General features: G+C 36.9%; 1 protein-coding gene across 2 annotated transcripts in view; it reads right to left on the reverse strand.

Moving 5' to 3' along the window:
- SEPTIN7 (septin 7) overlaps positions 1 to 21,919 on the reverse strand; it is a 78,633-nt gene that overhangs the window by 52,180 nt on the left and 4,534 nt on the right. The window contains exons 2-3 of one of the 2 annotated variants that reach the window (XM_027729088.2): positions 11,157 to 11,161; positions 8,397 to 8,499 (exon numbers count right to left, since the gene is read on the reverse strand). In XM_027729088.2, the coding sequence (XP_027584889.1) occupies positions 8,397 to 8,499; positions 11,157 to 11,161 (108 nt within the window). The remainder of the gene's footprint in view (positions 1 to 8,396; positions 8,500 to 11,156; positions 11,162 to 21,919) is intronic. The other variant, XM_039384603.1, reaches the window with a different exon arrangement.

A 21,919-nucleotide genomic window follows, 5' to 3' on the forward strand; every position in this document is an offset into this window, starting at 1 on the left:
AAGCAGAAGTTTCATGAACAGAAGGACCAGAATGATGCACTTTGCATTAACTTTGACACACGTGTGGCTCCAGTTATAAGATGTCAGCATAATTTCTGGCTTAAGGTTCCATCAATAACTGAAGTCAAAACTTCAGTGATATAAAGCTAGAACTTCTTGTGAAATTAGGAAGCCAGGACCCTCAAAGAAAGTTTTTACTTCAAGCTTAACAGAAGAAAGGAACTGCATTGAATGCCATCATTACACACTCAGCATAGTTTAAATCGACACTGATGGAAACTTAGCACCATTCCAATATAGAGTGCAAGAGTTCTTACATTTGTGCTCCTGGTAAACTACCTACAGTGAAAAACCAGGATGAAAGTAAAGGCTGACAAGAACTCAAACAGAAAAAGGTATTTTGATGAAACCTCCAACCACTGGTAAAGTCTAGATATTCTGCCTTAAGTATTGTATTACGGTAAATGACTAGAAAAACCATCAGACTACAATACCCAAATAGAAGTGAGAACTAAAATTATTATTAGATGTTCATTCTCTTCAATAAAAGTAATTCTAGACAAAAGTATGGCATAAACTCTAACTTACCAGTAAATGTGCTCAGAAGCTCAAAAGAAAAACACCCAAAACCCAAAATAAAAGTTGCACGCAATAATCGTACTACATACAGAAAAACAACGGAAAAAGAAAATTTAACAGTTTCAAATAGATTCTGACTTGCAAAATCAGAGGGAAAACAATCATAGCGAATCACATTTAATGGGTCACAGTGGCTTTACAACAATTGGATATTTAAATCAGAAATACTCTATCCACAGATATCACTTTGGTTAGAGTATGAACCTATTCCTTCATGAAATTGTCAACTGTTCTTGATACAGCAGGCAAGCCTAAAATACTCAGCCAACAAGAAAGAGTCAGTTTTAAACTAATACAGCCTATTTATTTGTACAAAAAACTGGCTTCTACTTTGAATCATGCTTTAGGCTTGTATGGCAAAGATGGACCCAAAACCAGTCCTGGAGTAAAGTGGCACCTTATTATCCAGGGCTAAGGAACTGAAAACAGTAGTAGTGTAACTTCTAACAGGTCATTGCTTACTAGATGTGCAACATTTAGCTCACGCACTACCAGTGCACCATGATAGCTCAGGACAATCTGCTGAGTAGCATCAAAACAAGTGTTGGACACCTGATAACCAATTTAAGAAATAAAATATATCCATTAGTTTGGTACCTTCTCTAAGACATGTTCAAGTTCACACATTAAATGCCACTACAGCTGAGCATCTACAAAAGCATAGCTAGAACATCATGCAGTGACTAACTATCCTTATTCTAATATCAAAAAGCCAGATCCATTCATTTCAGTTAAATTGTGACCTACAAACCTCTCATCGACGGGAACAAGAATCAGGTTCAAATGCTGATCTCGTCATAATGAACAATGGTACTGCAATAAATGAAATATCAACAAAGTAACCGTGTGCTCGTGTGCATGTGTGTGCACGTTCAGACGGATAAAATCAGCATGGACATTTTTATTTGGAAATAAAATGAAAAACTGGTAAGCTAGGATAAGAAAAACCACCTAGAGCAAAAGTATTTATGTAGTTAGAAACACAGTAAAAGTTACAACTGGGCTGATAGCAGTTAATACCGTGACAGGATTAATTATATCGGTAACTACCAAAAAACTCCACAAAGCTTAAAAAAGTGAAGATGACACCTACACAATGCAGAACACAGTATCACATTAGAAAATACTGTGAAATTTCTAATGAAATTTCCTGAATTCATCTATTAGAGACCCAGTAAAAGAACTAATACCATTTTTTATGAGATTGACAAGGTAATGACATAGAAAAAAGAAAAATTTTCCAACAGAATTATCACTTTTTAAAAGAAATAAAAGCCAATTAGGTTACTGGTAGATTTTTGAGAAATTATAGGTTCACATCCACACATTTAGAAGTAAAAGTCTCTTCCCATGAAAACCTTTACCAGGAAACAAAGAATTTTAAGAGAGAAATTAGGCTCTGACCAAAATGCCGCTGCATGAGAGATCAGTTTTGTCTATATTCAAAAACCTAAGCCTTACAAAATCTTACCTTAATTTTACAAAGTAATATTTTAATAATACTAATACTTGGTATTTAATGTTAGTTGTCAGAATTTGAGTCATGTAACTGCAAGTATCCAGTAAGAGGCACCTTACTGGAGTTGGCTTTCATATAATCTCCTCAAGAAGCTTTGCATCCAAACACTTAATAAGAAAAAAAAATCCAAAGGCTCTTTAGAAGTTATCCACTAAGCACCACAATTCCAGCTAATGTCGTAATTGCAAACAATTAAAAAATGAGAATTGAAGATCAATCCTTTTAAATACCAACTTTAGTTCTGGTCATTAGAATCTTTAGGCTACTGCACAGAGAGGAAAATGTTTAAAATGAGCCTAACAAAAAATGAAGATGATTTTTTTTCCCCATATTGAGTGATTAAAAGCCACTACATTAGGAGAAACTTGTGAGAGTCTTTCAAGAGCTATAGTTTCTAGATAAGCTCAAATAGGTAGATTAACTGAATTTGCCTGACAATAAACTTCCAACAATAACACACTGTAAAAAGTTTCTCTTCCTCTATCAGGTTTTAGACTTCGTGTAGGTTTCTTTCCAACACTAAAAAAAGAGGCAAGAAGAGCAAGCATGTTGTAAACTGTAGTTCACTGCATTACAAAAGGAAGAGGGAGGAAAAAAAAAAGAGAAAATCCACCCATAAACCAACAAAAAAGTATGAGAGAAGATTTTCTAATTGAAGCCAAGTACTCACATGAATATGCTCTCATCTGAAAGTAACTCAGGGGAAAATCATGCACTGCAGGCCAGTAAACTCACTGTTAGGTTACCGATCTTTCCTATCTTGAACAGACACTCACTTCTTCACAGAATGATCTTCAGAGTTCATCTATTCTGTCTTTTCAAAAAATTTTTATCAACTTCTTTCCACAAAAAGGAGTGATAGGCTATTGGTGAAGCATTACTCCAACAGAGATTACTCTAGAGGAACATGTCATCTCTAAGCATGCACTGCCTCCATTTTGAGTTCCCTCAGTTTTCAATTTCCTTAGTTTTTATCTGGAGTAGTTTTATCTACTCCATTCAACCTATTTTGCTCTGGCATCTCCATCAGGTACATGTAAGTATTAAGCCATCAATTTTAATACTTTGTAGACACCATCACCGGAACCCAAATTCCTTCTTTGAAAAATTTTGTAACCTTAAAAACAACTCTGTATTTCATGGAAACATCATAATTCTGTCAACAGAATACCTGCAGCTTAATTTTTTTTTTTAATTTAGTTTCCTAAGGGAGCTATATCCACCACACCACAACAGCTGAACCCAGACTTCGACTTTTCTTTATGGAAAAGGTACCCTGAGAAGTGAAAGAGTGCTGTCTAACCTGGTCCTAGCCCATTGGCACAGTAGTACTGGCCAGACAGGCAGGCAGTCACCAAGCAAGCAGCTCAAGATGAGCTTCAGCCAAAGATATAGCAGGGGTAGGAGACAGAAGCAATTAAGGTGTTGTGAGAAGTCACAGGAGAAAAGAAGGCAGAATACATGCAATAAACTTTGCCAGTTCTTTTCCATAATATGCTTTTTCTTTGCAAGAGCTGTACATCAGTGTACTCTCCTGACTATAAACACAAGGAAAAGCTCCAATGCAACAACATAACATGGGGAAGCTAAGAACTTACTCAAAAGGTCAAAACTCACTTTTTTTCCCCCCTTAAGTACGTTTAAAAGAAAGTTAAGCTACAATTGTGTGGTAGTAGAGCTTTCTACTAAACTGTACTGCCCATCCACAGATTATTTTTCATTTATTTATTCTTCCTAACCTACCATATGCTTAATGAGAGTGGTAATTCTAATCAGAACATGATCCATCACCAGAAGACACCAGTATTAAACCAGTCCAAGTTTTCTTCAGTGAACAATAAAAGCATTTTAGAATCAGTGTGCTGCTACTTTAACATAACTTCAAGTCTTGCAAAATACAGTCCTTTTCTTTGCATCCATGCCAAAAAAACATGTTTAAACCAAAACACTTGAGTGTGCATATAATTACAAACTAAGCACTATGACAATATTGCCTGACATCTTCCTTTAAGTTGTAATCCACAGGTGATCTACAAGGCTAAAGCAACAATTTGGAAACAAAACAGACAATTTACTATAGGACAGGTTTCAGAACAGCTTTCAAAGTCAAAGCTACCAAACAATTGCTCAAGAATTATGAACTTAGTAGAAAGGTCCTCTGAAAAGTCACTTGACTGTAAGCGTTCTGCACATTGCAAATCAGATGATTTTAAATAAAATTTGAAAGTCCAGCCTCTAATAAGACTCATGAAGCCTGAACAGCTTAAAGTATATAGCTCTAGGAAAAGTCACCACAAATAATTATTATTGAGTACATAAAGCACAGGAGAAAAGAAGTTTTTAAAATTATGACTTTGCATCTACTTGGGTGTTGGTTCAAATCACGTTACCAGCGACATTTCAATACAAGAACAACAAAAGAGGGATTTCCTGACTCCGTGTTTAGAAGGAAGAAACACTGAAAAGTAACTATTTCTTCCACACCTCATTACACTAAAACAAAAACATACGCCCTCTATTTAAGCAAGTGTAAATATATTAATAAACAGACAGAACTATAATTTGACAATTAAGATTTTCTTTAACTGTGAAGTTTTCTTTCCTTAAGCATCTGACTTAGGCATGTACTGTCCTCCAAAAAAACCCATACAGCAGAGAAATGCAGAGAATACACTTTGGATTTCAAACAGACTAAATATTTATGTCGGGTTCTCAAATGTTTCAACAACTATCTTACACTTGAAGAGGTTATACAAGATTATGAAGGAAGCAGCCTACTAAGGCAAGCCTGATATTTTTTCTACTGTTGAGCTTTAATATTTCAGATGTGGAGCCACTACTTAAATGTCTAACTTTGAGAGCATCAAGAATGAAGCTCAGTTTAATGCATACTTCTGCCTACTTTATGTCTTATTCTCAGAGGAGGTGCCTGTTAGTTTTTATTCAACAAACCAAGTCATTTCAGAAGCAGTGCAACAAAAACTACTGCTTAGTCTTTGAGAATATAACTGAGAGTGACAACTGATTAATAAGGAAAACAAAGAGATATTTCAGTCTTCAGTTTCTTAAGAAAAGTTCATAACAGAAGAAACAAGTTCATAACAGAAACAATATGACTTACAGAAAACAAAGTTTAATGAGACAAATGCTGAAATGCTTATTATAGGTAAATATTATAAAGTAACACCACTTCTATTACAATTAACTTTTTAATGATTCTTAAAACATTAAATATAAAAAGGGTATTTAAACATCCACTTTTTATACATATGGGTGCAGTTCATAACCACTTCACCCTTTGGTTATACTTAATGTAAACACCAGAACACCTCAAAATTAGCAACCATACTTACAGAAAAGACCTCACTAGCATCACAAGCCTCAAATAAATTAATCTTAATGAGTCCTGGCTCAAAGAGTAAGTTACAGGACAGAACACTGGCCACATGGCTGAAATGTGGCCACTTTGAAAGCAATGCCCCCAACCAGCTTAGATCAGCCCAGATATGGAGCAGATAACCTGCTCTAGAAACCATGCTATAAGTTATTCAACAACTGCTCAGCCTTATGCACCCCCAAATTTCAAAGCCCACTCTCCAACTTCACTGGCAGAACAGAAGTGCAGAAAGCCACCAAACGCTCCTATGGGCAGCCCCATCATCTCCAGGGCAATAAGTGGGAAAATACACATTTTATAGAGTACATTCACACTTTAAGCACCAGAAAGGTTCTGCAAAACTGAACAATATCTCTGCAAAAATTCCACCTGGGAGTAACATCTGATCTGTTTGATGTTGTACTTAATACTCGCTCGGTCTCAAATATCTTACACTGTTAAACTGACCACTGAATTGTTTCTGCAATAGCAGAAATGCACACAATAGTACAACCATACCAACAAGTCCCCCCAAAATACTGCTCCGGTGACTTTTCATCCTACACATTCCAAGACAAAGAAGCCAGACATCGTGCTATGCACATCTATGAAGTTTAACTGATAATTCCAGACTAAACTAACAACTAGGAAATAGTTTCTGTACAAATGCATTAGCTGCAATATCAAGCCTCACAGAGACCCAAAAATAGCTGGATACAGAGATCACACATCTCGATTGTGATTTGTTTTCTTCCTTGTACCCATTTAGCAACCACAAGCATTGTTTTTCTCATTTTTCGTTTCAGAACAAACAGGTAACATACTGACACCCAAGTACCAACAAATAAAGCAGACAGCCAGCAGATTAGTAATTGTGCAATCTACAGCAAAAGGTAGCCATGCACACATGTCTCTTGGTAGTAGAAAGAGCAGGAGAATATTTTAGATTATCTCCAAGAGATAATACGTTCGGTATTGTTATTATTCCAGCGCTGACCATACACAGATAAGCACTACAATTAAGTTTTAACAAATAGACTACAGGTAATTCCATTTACTGTACAGAACTGTACCATTATGTCAGCTAAAGACCTCAAACCAAGTCAGAGAACACTATCTCAAAGGATGAATGCAGCAATAAATAATTACAACTCTAAGAATCTAACTGCAGATTACACTGCAACATTTACCAACACAAGTGACCAGTAATACACAAACTGTTGCATCCTCATATTTAAAACAGATATTTTTTCAGGGCATGTAACTTTGAAACAGAATCATTTCTCTACCCTACCCCTCTCCAGATGTTAGGGTATTAAAAGATTAGCCATCATTTTGTTTAAACACTCACTTTCAAGCATCTGATTTCTATACTTGAAGGTTAAAAGAAGAGAGTTAGATGCATTTTTAATTCAGGAAACTTCCAGACAATGGCTAAAATTTCCATGCAAATGAATGAAATCTTAGTAGTAAGTACAAAAATAGTAAAACTAGGAACAAAATTTTCTGACCAACATCTCATTTTCAATCTAACTATGGACCCATTTTTCTTCTTGACAGTCATAATCTTCTACAGTTCTCCTAAGTGCAACTGCTTTTAACTTAGCTACAGGCAAACGTAAGAACACCAAGGTAATTTTACAGACTTTCTCCCGTTCTAACACACCACTACATCTACCACTTATGAAGATAGTTTCGTCCCTTCCTCTTCTTTTTTTCATGCAGATAGCAGAAATACAAATTTTATCTAAGACTAAAGAGTTTTGTACCAAATAATGAATTATGTACTTGGATGCCAGACTACAAAGGAATCTGTAATCAAGTTCCAAAGGAAAAAAGAAACGCTCAAATTTTAAACTTCTAATTCACCTCCAGAATCAAAAGAAAATTATAAATTACCTACATCAAGTTTTCACTGATTGATCTACGAGTTTGACCCTTATTTCTAACTCTGTCAACAGTACTATTATGTTATGTGCTACATGTACACAATGTCTGCACAAGATATCCATTGTCTCGATGACAAAACATCGAAGCATTATCAAGCTGGCCAATTTACAAAAGAGAAAGCTAGATACCAACAAAGCAACAGTTGGCTATTACAAAACACTTCTAAAATTATTATTATTATTTTGATCATTACCATGTCAAAAATGGGTCACATATCCAGTAGTATCAGTTACATGCAAATGTACCTAACCTTACTAACAGTCTACTATCATAAAAGCACTCAAAAGAATGAGGAAAAAAAATAAATCAAATGTCCTAGCAGGAAATCTGACAATTTGGGTCATCACTGAAGCCTCAATGAACTGTTCTGGTTGGTATCATTCATTCATTCTAACTGTAGTTTCCCATTTTCTGTAGTCCATAGGGAACAAACTATTTACATTTGGTTTTCTTTGCAACCATACAAACTAGAAAGGTTTGTTTAAATTAAAGCTTTGATTTTGTAGCACAGTTTTGTGGCCACAGAAGTGCAGGATATACAGGATCCTATTGCCTGGTTATGTACAAGGTTTGCCATGTTGCACTCAATCATAAAAAAAGGTCATTTTTTTTTATTCAAATGAAAATCCAAGTTCAAATTACTTCTGTCATACTTGCAAGCCACATTTTAGACTAGATCCACACCAAATGTTTTTCTTAAGACAGTATGAACTATACAGTTCTCATTATTTATTCTTCTCCTCATCAACTTGCATATCAGATAACATGTTCTTTTTAACCACTCTAGTCTAGTAGGGGAAGATCCCATGTTTTCTCATGAGATCATGCAAAACACATTTACATTATCATCACAGATTTTAAGAACTACAACAAAATACTTCCAATGATCACTACTCAAAGAAAGAAACTTACCTACTACCATGAGTGTGAATTCAAATCCTCTCTTCACAGACTTCCGGTAAACTTGATTTGGAAGGTTTGCAAACCCCACATATCCTTCAAGGTTCTTCTGTTGCTAAAGCAAGAAATGTTTAGAAAAAAAAAAAGTTAAAAGAAAAGCATGTGAATTCTTAGTTGGCTTGTTTTGGGTTTTTTTTAGTTATTTAAACATTAACTTCATTTTCACATTTGTAGAAAAGTGCTGTCTACCCAACCTCTCAACAAGCTAAGCCACCTACATTCAAGACAGTGCAATGAACTGCAGCAATAAATCAGGAAAACTGATTTTTTTTGACTGGATAGCCAAAAAACTGGCACAGCAGTTCTAACAGTATTTTGAGCAAGTACAGTTGTGACATTACAATTGTGCAAGCGCAAGAGTGTGAACGTGCAAACAAATTAAAGTATAATCAACTTTGTACCAATGCCCATTTGAAACACAGGCAAGTACTATGAATAAAGCTTTCCTAGTCATGGTGGTACTGCCCCAGTATGATGGGGACTAACCTGACACCCCCTGCTTCTGGGTCACACAAGCAGATGCCTTCAGGCTTAACCCAGAACTCCACCAACGCAGCAGGCCCTGCAACAAACTTCAGTTGCCTTGCACTGTGAAGAAGTTACCCAAAACACTGCCTCTACTATGAAACAGGAGGAGAATTCTGGATGTTAGCCACTACTTCTTCTCACCACATTAATGAAAATGCTGAATGTGCTTAAAATGCCTCTTCCTCACTGTACTAGAGCCAAAGTTGATCTTCCAAAGATCAACTGTGCTACCTTTAAATCACTCTTCCAGCAGAGTCCTGGAAATGTGTTTGTTATCACAGCAGGTCTCAGGATTGTCTTATGAGACAAGACAGTTAGTTATTTTACAGAGATACTTTCTGAGACAACTGTCTACTTAAAGCAACACAAGGCACTGCCTCTCATGGAGCAATGATTTCAGCCTTCAGGCTTTATGCCCACACAAAGTTGAGAGGATGTGATGTGATGGTGCTACTGCCTCAGTTTCAGAGTTTAAGAGAGTTATATACATCCACACAGCTAAAGTGCTGTCTTCAAGTTTAAATTCCACCCATTAAGATTATCTTCAAGAGGATGGAGGAATTCTAAAAAATAACTTTTAACAAATTCTTCTACTGTATGCAATAGAGCATGTCTAATTCAAGTCTGGTATGTGGTTGACTCATGCTTATTTCAATGGGTTTTTTCCTAAAACTGACAGAACAAACTTAATGCAGTAATAACTCATAGTTTTTAAATTAAAAAAATATAATTTTTTTTAATTAAAGCAAACCTTCCTTGCATGCATATAAATCCACTATCCCCTTTAAAGCATTGAATGCAAAACCAACTAGTTTCTTTGCAATCCAACAGTCAATCAATGGACTCTGCTTAAAGTCACATAACTGATTTCTCCATTTGGCAAACAAACTATTATTCTCAAGCAAAGCTACACTACTACAAAGACTAAGTTATAGTTTCAAGTTCAAATACACACAATGCAACAAACGTTATTATTTCTCTAAATGTAGGAATCTTTGCCTGGTGTCATCAAGAAACTCTTTTTCAAAGATGTTTTTTGTTTCAATATAACCTTTGGTGAAGCAACAGTCTCATCTGAAAGGTTTCAAAACATTTTAAAAAAAAAATCAGCCAGGAATTTAAAATCCAAATATTTGTTTTAATTTTCCAATCTATTACTACAACTACATGTGAGGAATGGAATCTATCACAATCTAAAACTCTGAGCAGCCAATGCTTCAGATATTACATGACATGCAGGTCGGTGCTTTAAAAGATTAAAGAGCTCCTTAACAATGCAGGTCCTTAATAACTATTAAGGATATGGAACTGCTATTCATCCTACCAGATGTAAAATATCTAATCACAGTCAGACACTCCTTATGGTTCTACTTGTCAACCATCTGCATTTTTTAACATCTACATACCTTTTAATGTGTGTCATGCTTACCAGAAACAGCTCACCCCTTCATTAACTCTAGCTAATGCTTCTTTCACTTAAAAGAATCAATTTACATGTAATTCTTGTTCTGAATTATTGTTATTTCTCTTCCCTTCTCCTTCATGTACAGCTCCACATTTAGGATAGTTTTACTCCTAAGAACTTTTAGGTCGAGTATAAAATGCTAAAAGAGAATAGATGGCAACTTTTGGGTTGTTTGTTCTGTTAAGTGGGTCTACAGCAATTACAGCCACAATTTTAGATAATGAAATATAAATGTTACTAATCAGAAAGATGAAGATGTATGAAGCGTTACACTGGGCATTAATGCTGTATTTAATGGGAGCATTTATACTCCACAGGAAAGAGCCTTTCAAAACACTGAAGTTGGACGTCAGATTCGTATCTCTGGTACACCAATTAAAACTGAAGCTTTCAACATACTGTTTTTTAAATAGTTGCATATTTTCATAACTTGCTACTTCTAAACAGACCAGAACAAACTAGGAATTGAGTTTCTTCAATTCCTGCAACAGCCTTTAGAAGAACTTAGTACTTTTTTTTTATTAAAGAATTGACTTCCGCTGTATTGTCAAGTGAGATCTCATGTTTTGAATATTACAGCAGCTTCCTCTTAACTTTTATCCCTTTCTGATTTGCAAGTAGCTGCCACTTAAACTCAATTTTAGTTCACCTACTGAAAACCTAATGCTGCTTCTATTTCCACAATAGCTAGAAAACATCTGTATCAAAGTAATACTTACAGCTACTTTGTAAACAACACGTTTCCATCATTTCCAGTATGGAAGGTATCAATAGAACACATCCAGAAGTAGTCCAGTAAAACGATGAATTTGAACCATTGCAGTAACAAGTCCATTCAGGTGCAGCCGCGATCCAGAAAGAGAAACAGGAGTGGGGTGAGAAAGAAAAGAAAAGTTACTTACATTTGACCAAAGTAACCCACAATACTTCCCACCTACTGTGCTCAGGACACAGTGTTTTAAGCAGAATCATAGAATGGTTTGGGTTGGAAGCGACCTTGAAGGTCATCTAATTCCAACCCCCTGCCACGGGCAGGGACGCCTTTCACTAGACCAGGTTGCTCGAAGCCCCAACCAACCTGGCCTTTAACACTTCCAGGGACAGGACATCCACAATTTCTCTGGGCAACCTGTTCCAGTGCCTCACTGCTCTCACAGTAAATAACTTCTTCCTAATATCCAATGAAAACCTACCCTCTGTCAGTTTAAGGCCATTTCCCCTTGTCCTCTCAATCCACGTCCTTGTAAAAAGTCCCTCTACAGCTCTCTTGTAGGGCCCCGAATTTACTTTGTTAGTAACATTAATTTAGTTTGTTCTATACATAAGACAGCTTAATTTCATGGTAATATACTACATGACCTCCATACCATTTAATGATTAAGACAGGTAATTATTCAATAGTTCTTTTTACTCCAATTATTCAGCATGCTTTTTCTTTGCTATATGCTACCTGAATCTGTAATGGGTTCAAGGGTATTTATTTCCTTCACAGGTGCTCACCAGAACATGGAATCTCATTTCACCACACTACTGCATAATATTTTTATTTTAGAGTGGAAAAGGTACAAAGATCAAATCCATCATCTCAGCAAAGAACAGCCACATGGGTCACACCAAAGTTCCTGTCTTCATCAGTGGCCAAAAACATATATCTAAGGTAGTACATACAGCAGAATAAACTGAGAGTTATATTTCTCGAAACACCTCCACAGTAACCAAAAATCTACCTCTCTAGTATTTAAGATTGGGGAATTTTTGCACTTCAATATCATTTGACCAATTCCTCTTCCATGCATACTTTTCTTAGCATCATAAAAACTGAGCATCCACAAAAGTCCCTGTAGCAAGCACTCCCTCTGTACATTGTCAAAGGGAGGACTTAATAATTTCAAAATTACCTCCTGCTAGCTTTATTGCTGCACAGTAGTATCTGCGGTGAAAACAGCCTTAATAATGTAGCATACTTCATTCAAAAGAAGCCATTTCGTGTCTCTGACTGCTTCTGCTGCTCTTACATAACACTGCTCTAGCGCTGTACTCTTCCAGAGAGGCCAGGGTGAGAGCCGCATGCAGTATCCAAGAGGCAAAACACTCACAGATCCACAGAATGATCATGTGGTATCTCTTACTCTGATCCTTTCTTACTGATCCCCAACATGTAACTTATTTGACTCCTGACAAGTACTGAGCTGATCATACTGGGAATGGTACACAGGCCTAAGACCTTGCTCCTGAGCTTTAAAAAATGCTCACAGCTTATCACGGAGCATACAGCACGACAGCAGTCCACGTGTATCACTTTATTTAATAATATCAGGTGTATTCACTACACTGCATTTCAAGTATAATTTTGTATCAAGTCTTCTAAGATCTATTGGTTCTCGTAGTTGTCTATTATCTCTGCTTTAACTTAGCACAAATGAAAGCAAGCCGTACAAATAATCACAAATTTGGCCTTAGCTGACCTTCAATGCATCCATTCTGTGCACTCAAAAGTTATTTTAATGTAGATCTCCCTCAAGCAAAATGTCACAGCCCACACAAACCAGCTGCAGAGCTGGTGTTTTTAGACCCATCATTTGAATCAATGGAAAAATAGCCAGCAGCAAGCTGCTCTAACTATGCAAATGAGAGAAAGGAGCCAACATCAGTGGCTTTCCAAGGAGTTCTAAGGGAGAATATCGATTTTAAAAAAATTAAAAAAATCTTCTTTTCTTTTTTTTTTCTTTCTCTCAAGCCTGTCTATCATCTTTGTTCTTGCCCCGAGACCATAATTTACATTTCTCCTTTATTCTGGCATGACTGTGTCCAGGAATGATAAATCTAAAGTCATTCTTCAAGTATTACCATCTGGGCCAAAAGATGACAGTCTCTGGCATAATATCCACTCCCTGACATCAGATCCCTCTGATCAAGAGAAGATGGAAGTCTAAGGTGAGCTAAAGACATTTTTTACCTCTACAACGTGCAACCTGAGAGCTCAGCTCACACTCAACACGGGTAAGTGCAGCTGCTGTGCACTGGCAGCAACCAGCAGCCTGTAACATGATGTTATGAAAATTCTTCAAGGATTTCTGACATAGCCAAACCAGCAGCAAATATTAATGAAGACAGCTGGAGAGAAAAAAAGAAGACCAAACAGAAAAGCAGCGTGACATCAGGGAGTCACTGTCCTTTCCAATCAGAGTTGGCTTTAGTGCTTCTCAATCAAGCTTACTCTAAGAGAAAGAAACACAATACCTTTTTTTCCCCTAGTTACCTTCAAGGAAACACTATTTTAAAAAATATCCAGAAGCATCATAGAATGCAAAAATTGTTGAAATCTGACCCCAACATAAAGCAATATTAGAAAGGGCACAGATACTCATTGCATTGGGCATAGTATAGCAATGTTTCTTGTCATCAACAATGAAAATAAAAGGTGATCATTTTTACCTTATTTCACACAGCTGGAACTGGGATTTTATTTATATATGCTAGAATTTACATATGCTATGGAGTCAATTTGATCTGGTAAGATACATAGACATAGGGCAAGTTTTCTTTATACATAGTTTACCTTGAAAAGATGTCAGTGCTGCCAAAATATAAGAATTTGCACCTGCTCTAACAATTATTTCAATCATTAAAACCATCTTTTTGGAACTTTTAGCTAAATTTCTGCAAACACTCCAGCCACAGTACTCCTATGCAATGTCTTATCATTATGCCTGAGTAAGACATAAGTTGGATACAGTTTGTAGCTTTACATAGAAAGACTAGTCTATAAACACTGTACTTGTATTTCCTGCACTATACCTAACACGGTACCTTTTTAATTTCTTCTAACAGTGCTAGTTGTTTAAAGTCTCCACATCAGTACATAGAAGCCTCCAGAACTTGCCAAGAAGGCCTTCCCAGCATCTTCAAAACCCCTTAAAGCTTGCTACAGTTTAACAAACTCTGCATTTTTTCAGTTGTCAATATCGAGGCAATACCTAAAACAAACAGCTTATGCATATCCCCATCTTGTCCTCCCATATCCCAGAGGCAGACAGCAACTGCATGTCTTACAACTGACAGCTTTTGTTACTGCATTCTTCAAATAGTGGCTTTGGGTAGCAGTACTTAGTGTAGTCAAGCTTCTACTACAAGCCATAAGCACTTGTTAATATAATACACAGTATCTTAACTTCGTTTCTTTCCTCCACCAAAACAAAAAAAAAAATTTAGGATATACACAATCTATATTTTAAAACAAAAACAAACAAACAAACCTGAAAACAAACAAACAAAACTCCACTCAACTTTGCATTTAAAATGTACAGAAATACCGATAAAAAGGTGAAACTCTCCAGACCTACTCGTAAAGTTAAACTTACGCTGAACATCTGTGAACATGTTTGTCCTTTCACTATTCAATGTACAATAAGAATATCTGCTGGGTCAATAACATCTGCTATAATCTGCATGGTAGAAGTCTAGCACTGATGGAAAGGAAATGAGCACTTCTATTCCCTCAAACAGGCATCAGCTGCAGCCTGTTTTTATAAGATAATCTGGCTTCCAAGCGTGAACCTAGGGCCTGGCCTACATTAGAAAAAATTAAAAATATTTTTCATAAAAGATAGAAAAAAAAAGAAAATCCTTTCAATGCATAACCACAATTAAGAAATGGGGATCTCTTTCAGTCTCTCGTACCAAGGTGATTAAGTCAATAACCAATAATTTCAAGCAGTGATCCAGTGAATGGACTTTAAATTTAACCATTCCTCAAAATCTCACTAGGCATAGTGAGTATAGATGAAGAGTGAGATTTAGGCTCTCTTTTCCCATGCCAGACATTATCATCTAGTTTATTAAAGATAGTGCTGAAACATGAGTGACATCTAAGAGCAATAGGATTCTGCAAGAAGGATTCTGCACTGCAAGGACCAGAAAGAGTAGAAGCATAATCCACCTGTTGATCTACAGGCAGCATGTCCAGGAGGAAAGCAGAAAACTCTGAAGAAAAACAAAGAGGATATAGCAGGCAAACTAGTAAACCTTGTCTGTTAAAAAGAGATCTGATAGCCTTCAGAGCCAGTGTTGTACAGTAACTGTGCACAGACCACCGCAGCTACAGCCAACGCAGCCAGTGCTGCAGCTCTTAGAGCAGCCAAAGTGCAAGAAAGCAGACAACTACAGGAAAAAGAAGTCAGTTAACTATTTAGAAAAACAAAACTAATTATAGACAGATGGGAGGAGGAAGGGGGCAGGGAGGGGGGAAGGTTGTTGAACTATAAAAGCAGGCCTGCATAACTAAAACATACAATATCAAAAGTTCTACCCATGATGACTCCACAAAATATTCAGGCCAGCCACATATATCAACAATTTTTTTTGTCATAGTTCAACTCCCACTAGAATTAGTTAGGCAATTCCTTGAAAATGAAGTAAACCTTTTCTGTGCATTTTAAATAAAATCTATAAGTACAGGAACACAATTTTAAAGCTTGGCTTTTTTGTGCATTTTCCCCTTTATTCTGGCTTGCAAAAAAAGCCTCAGTCTGCCTGCAGAAAGCAGCACACAAACCCATCATCACAAAGCAACTTGCATATAACTCAAAATCACATTTGACAGTAAAGTGACCGATTATCTTCCACTCTATAAAGTAGGGGTCGAAATGAAATGGCAGCTGGGACCTCGTGTCAGGAACAGAACCAGATCACGCATCAGCCACACATCACTTGGTGTGTCTGTCAAGACTGTTAATCTTCCTTCCTAACTCCTCCTCCTCAGTTTTGCCATCCCTGAATGTTTATTCCAATACAAACACTGAACCAAGGGTTGAAGATGACAGACAGAAAAGAAAAAAAAAAAATTAAAAGACACCGTGAAAGATTCCTGGGTACAAAGCCTCTAAGGAAAAAAACAAAAACCCACTACAAAATAAAAACAAACAAACAAAAAACTCCAACAGAAATTAAAATGAAGTATCTGTATTCCACTTCATATTTAACATATGTCTTGTCTACTTAGTTTGTGGATGTTTCCCAAAAGACATGTAAATAAAAGATTCTAAAGTAATAACAAAAAAATTACCAATCAAAACCAAAATGGTGGGATCTTTCAGACAGTTTTATCTCACACTATTTTCACCTCCTATGAAACCAACTAAACCATGGGTTTAAAAAAAAATTTTTAAGGAAACGGAAATTCTTCCCCAAGCAGGTCAGTGCCTCTACATGGAGACCATTTTCAAGAGTCTCACTTAGCACTGGAAACATAGTAGAAAAAAAGCAACAAGGCACAGTAAGTATTAAGAAACAGTGTATCAATTAGTTCCTTCGCCATATCCTGTTGAACGTTTTCGGTTCCTTCAGGCTCACCTTAACATTGCATTTTTTTCAGAATTTGCAGATTGATCAGTTAACTCAAAGAGTCAGCTGGTGGTGATTAAAAAAAAAAAACAAAAAAAACAACCAAACAAAAAAACCCCCAAAACCACCACAAAAGCAAACCAACTGACTCCCTCCCCCAGTCTCTAGGTGAAGCAGCAGTAACAGGGCATCTTATATATGCCGAAGTACAGGAGTGAATTTTTCAGGAAGAGTAATTGGTCCTGCAATCCAACTGGCAGTCAAGGGACTCCAAAAAAGGCATTTGCAGGTGTGCATGCTGCGTTTCCTTCTGTTTGATGCCTTGAATACCAACAGAAGTGAACTCCCTAGTAGCATATCCCATTCTCCTTCCTCATCAAGCAGCTGTAAGGATGGCAGTACAAGAAATAGTACTATTACATTTCTAGCCTAAAGGGCTACTATCAGATCTAGTAAAATTTCTTTAACACGTAGGTGCAGAAATGCTAATGAAAGGTGAATCACTCATGCAAAATTACTAAAGAACGTTTGACGTTGTCAAAGTGAAGCGTGTTCCCCTTAAAGAGAAAAATTACAGTATTTCATCACTTCTGTTAACATGGGCAATTTTCAATTGACATAACTAGGCTTCTACTATACATTTCTGTATGGTGGATGCAACTCCTTCCAATGCAGAAGTCATCTGTTTTACCGTATATTCTTATTTTCCTATACTAGTTTCTATGCTCAACACCTCACCCCCCAACTTACAGAAACCTTCAGATGTCCTGCAGGTTTCACCAAGACAGATATTTTAAGCTAAAATTTTAAGACACGTGTCCCTGTCTTGTCTTTTGAAGTTTATTGTACTTCTGTGCTGCAGCAAACTAGTACCCCAGAACAGCGAAACGCAAGTACTTCTGAAAACACCAAGTCTTTTGTATCAAACCAGCAATTTCTGTGGACAAAATTAAAATAACTCTTGAGACTATTTCATATTTACAAGGTGTCACCAATGAATCAGTTAAAACACCTTTTTTCATTAAAAGAAGCATAGTGGTAGCTCAAAGTTAAGTTACTGTATTTATTATAAGTCGAAGCAAAATAGGTGTTTTTCCACAGCATTCATTTTCCCCCATGAGAGCACATTTTAATGACACCAAGAGACATAATTTAGGCTTTTTAATTATAAACTGAATTTTCATGATATGCTGAAATTATGTTTATTTTTATGTTTCAATACTTCTACTACAAGGTTCATCAAACCTTGAGAGACCTCCTTAGGGATATTACTAAATTGCTAATTCTTTTTAACTATTTCCGCAACGAGTTCTGTTAGAATATAAAGAATTCTAATGAGACCAAGAAGACTAAAAAAAGACACAGGTGCTATTAAAAAAAAAATTATGCCAAGTATTATAAACCTCTCCATATGTTAAACTTATATGTTTTGAACCACAGCTGGCTGGCTGCATTGTTTTTAATTACCTTTATTTTTAAGCTAGAGAGATTCCACAGAAAGATAGCTTCCATTCTAATTACTATGTAAGGAAGATTGTAAGTAAAACTTAAGATTGTTTCCCTGCAAGTTGCAATGGCAACTGATACAGAGAACAGTCCATATTGAAAATAAAATCTAACAACCAGGTTTAATATTAAGACTATTACAATACAGAACTGGTATAACTACCATTCATCTGTAGTACATGTTGGCAGTTAGAAACCCTAAGGTTTTATTTAATTTATTCGATGTCAAAGATTTCATTTTTAACTTGGTGTTACTGCATACATTTCTCAAAGAGGAAGGCAACCCAAAAGCATCCAGAACACCAGCAGTCTAATTGCCTTGGATGACAAAACTAAGGAGTGCGAGGAGTGAAACCACAGCTGGATAGCAAACCATCCCAGTGATTAACAGCACCAAAGCTGCTGGCTTCCCAACTTCCCAAGTACGTTTGTTTTTAGCATTGGTGAGGAAGCTGGCTGTGAAGAGCATGCATTACATGGTCAAATATGTACACCAGCAGAGCAGCTATACTGCACGATTAGCCCCGCTGTATTTTACAGTGGGAATTAAATCGTCTGCATACCTAGCTGCCACACCAGAGTACTCAACGGCCAAGATTCACAACCAGAAACACAATTCAAAGCAAGAAGAAAACCAGATTGTTGCTGCTGCCCACAGCAACAAAGAACTGAATGTGCCAAAAAAGGAGTCACCTTTACCTAAGGGGACACTGGATGCCTTGCAGGAATACTGCCAGGCAAGAAGCCAAAGACAAAGCCAGGGCCAAGTGAAAATCATTCAGCAATCACGTTAGAGGCCATCCTTGAACATTTCTTTGCAGAAGTTGTGTCTTCATCACTTTCAAAGTCTTCTCCAAATAACTCTTGCAGATGTTTGGACAAACAAGATGTCAGTGTCCCTTCGTAAGGTATTAACATTCAAATAACTTAACTTGGTCTGCATAAAATACCTAGCACTGATACAATTTTGAACTCGCCAGCTGAAAATTTCAACTGTTCCAGGATTCAGAACACAACAAATTTGAAAGACCTTCTACAGAGTCCCAGTTAAAAACATGAAAAGGAACACCACTACCCAGCTCAAAGATTAGCTTGCTAAATTTGAAACTGCTGGTAAAGAAAAACTCCCTGCTGAAATTCCCAGCTTTCCTGGCCAAACTTTTATAGGATGGGGACTCATTACCCCACCTTCTCCTCCTTTCAAGCATCTAGTCTTCAGCACTGTTTTGAACTTGCAACATTTGAACATTTTTCCCTTAACTGATTGAAAAGGAGATTCCTTTTATTCACAATCCACAATTGTACAATGAACAACCACATACTTTAGTTTTTGCCCCTGTCTCTCTAGGGTCTTTTTCCCCATTGCTTCGGTCACTCACTTAGAAACTGCAAGTTCTTTCCATCACTCTGAAAACTTACAGGTTTGCAGATGCTCCCAGAATTGCAAATAAGAGCACTGAAGGTCAGTATTTGGCACAGCTGAACAGTAGGAGGTGACTGTGAACTTCAGTACCATACTGCAGCAGTTTTCAGACTATTCTCCTCCAAGTTCTTCCTCAACTAAGTGCTAAAAAAATAACACAGAAGAAGGCAACAGGATGGCTCCCCTTTACCTATCATCAAGGGATTACTCAGATCTTGATTTTGAACCATCTGGCAAAGCCTCCCAAGAAAAAACTAATATAATCTTGTATCTCTTAGTTTGTTAGTACACCTTTACTAACTACAATTAGGAAGTGTTTGTTTCCATAAACTGGGGAGGGTGAGAAATAAGAAGATGGGTTTCTTGGTATCATTTCTACTCTGGAAATTTTCAATATCCCAAACTTGAAGACATTAAATCACTTTTAAGCTGGCATCCAGAACTGATTTTGAGTCATATATTCTGAGTTCTACATTCTTGTTTTAAAAAACTACAGTGAGTATTGGTAAGATCACACAGCCAGAAAAATCTCTGTCATCAGAAAGCTTCCAGAAAATTACCTTTCTCCAGCAACAGCTTTTAAGGCCTCACAACTGCCTTTTTTTTTAATGACAGAAAGTTAGCTAAAACTGGTATCTCAACTTACTTAAGATTTCTTAACAGTTAGGATCTGGTCAGGACTAAAAGACCCTCTGCACTGCTAGATTTCTGCAGCCATCACTAGTCAGTGCTTTAGTTTTGCAAATCACTCTGGAAAGTCCCAATGCTAATATCAGCATTACCATAAACGACACAGGCAACGATGCAACAGCAGATAAAAACCAAGTCACCTCAGCCATTCAGTGCTCAAAGAGTCACAGCTGCTGAAACAAGAGCCATTAAACTTTGCCCATTTGTGTTTATCCTTAGATAAGTCACCAGCTCAGCACCAAGATGAGAGTACTGCATTCTTAACCACTAGCACTAATTCCTGCAACAGGACACAGTTTTCCTCCTTCCCTACCTTAACCATTGGTAGAGTGGAAATAAACAAGTTGTACAACCAGATCAACTACCCCGTATCTCTGCTGCCTTGGGCACACGAACAAAAGCTTCCAGCCTACGTTAAGATTCAGTGTCTGGGTGGGAACAGCAGTGCCATGTTACACCATCTAAAGCAGACACTAAACCCAGACTGTGTGGATGTGCCTACTGCCCAAATGGTCGGCTGAAGTTCCATCTCTTGCCTAGAGCCCACTTGTATTTCTTTTTCCATGCCAACACTTCTGTGATCACATGATACGAAAGGTTCAGGGAGCTCAACTAATAGAAAGAAAAATAATCTTGAGGAAGAAAAAGCCGGCAGTTCCCATGAGTTGAGCTCTATGAACTGACTCACTATTGGGTTGAAGAGGCACCGCCATGAGGGTGGGGAGAGCAGCAGAGTTGCCTCCTCTCAAGCAGCTGGCCAACAGACTCACATAGCAGCTGGACCATCGGGGTGAGCTCAGGCTTCCCTCATACCATTTCTGAAAACTGGACATCGAACAAGTGAGATTAGCTCACATGTCCAGCTGAAAACTACCATAAGGTTAACTTTCCATTACATCAGCAAGCTCATCTAATCACATCAGTATAGGAACACCAGAGGTTTTTCTATACTGCGTGTAGAAAAAACACACAATCAAGACAGGATTTTTCAACTGCGATCCAGTTATACCACTGCAAGCTATGAAATTGCATGATAAGGTTCTTAAGAAAGAACAAAAAGGAAAGCAGAGGATACTGCCGGGCACACTAAAATTTCCTGCACACTGTGGAAAAATTATACATAGATGAGATTAAAAAAGGTTTGATTTAAACTTTATGTTAATGTTAACTTATGTATTTTTGGCAACTTTGACCACCTTACTAGGTCAAGTTTCATTTTATTACAAGTTCAACATGAATCATTACATGAATGGCCTTTTAATGTATAAAATATAAAAATAGGTAACATTTCATGCATTATTCTTCTAATAATCTACCTGCTCATAACACAGTGACAATCTTACATTCATGCCATCTTATATTTTTGTCAGCATCAACTGCAATGACCTACAATGCTTTCTTAGACAAATGTCACTCCATAAATCCTGCCATCAATTACTTCAGCTGCCTTTCTGAAAGGTCTCTTTTTAATAACATCACTGTATGACAGAGTAATTTCTACATATAATAAGACTGTTTTGA

The sequence above is a fragment of the Pipra filicauda genome, unplaced genomic scaffold (assembly GCF_003945595.2).
Source record: "Pipra filicauda isolate LSUMZ 115617 unplaced genomic scaffold, ASM394559v2 scaffold363_size724302_pilon, whole genome shotgun sequence".
NCBI classification, from domain to species: domain Eukaryota; kingdom Metazoa; phylum Chordata; class Aves; order Passeriformes; family Pipridae; genus Pipra; species Pipra filicauda.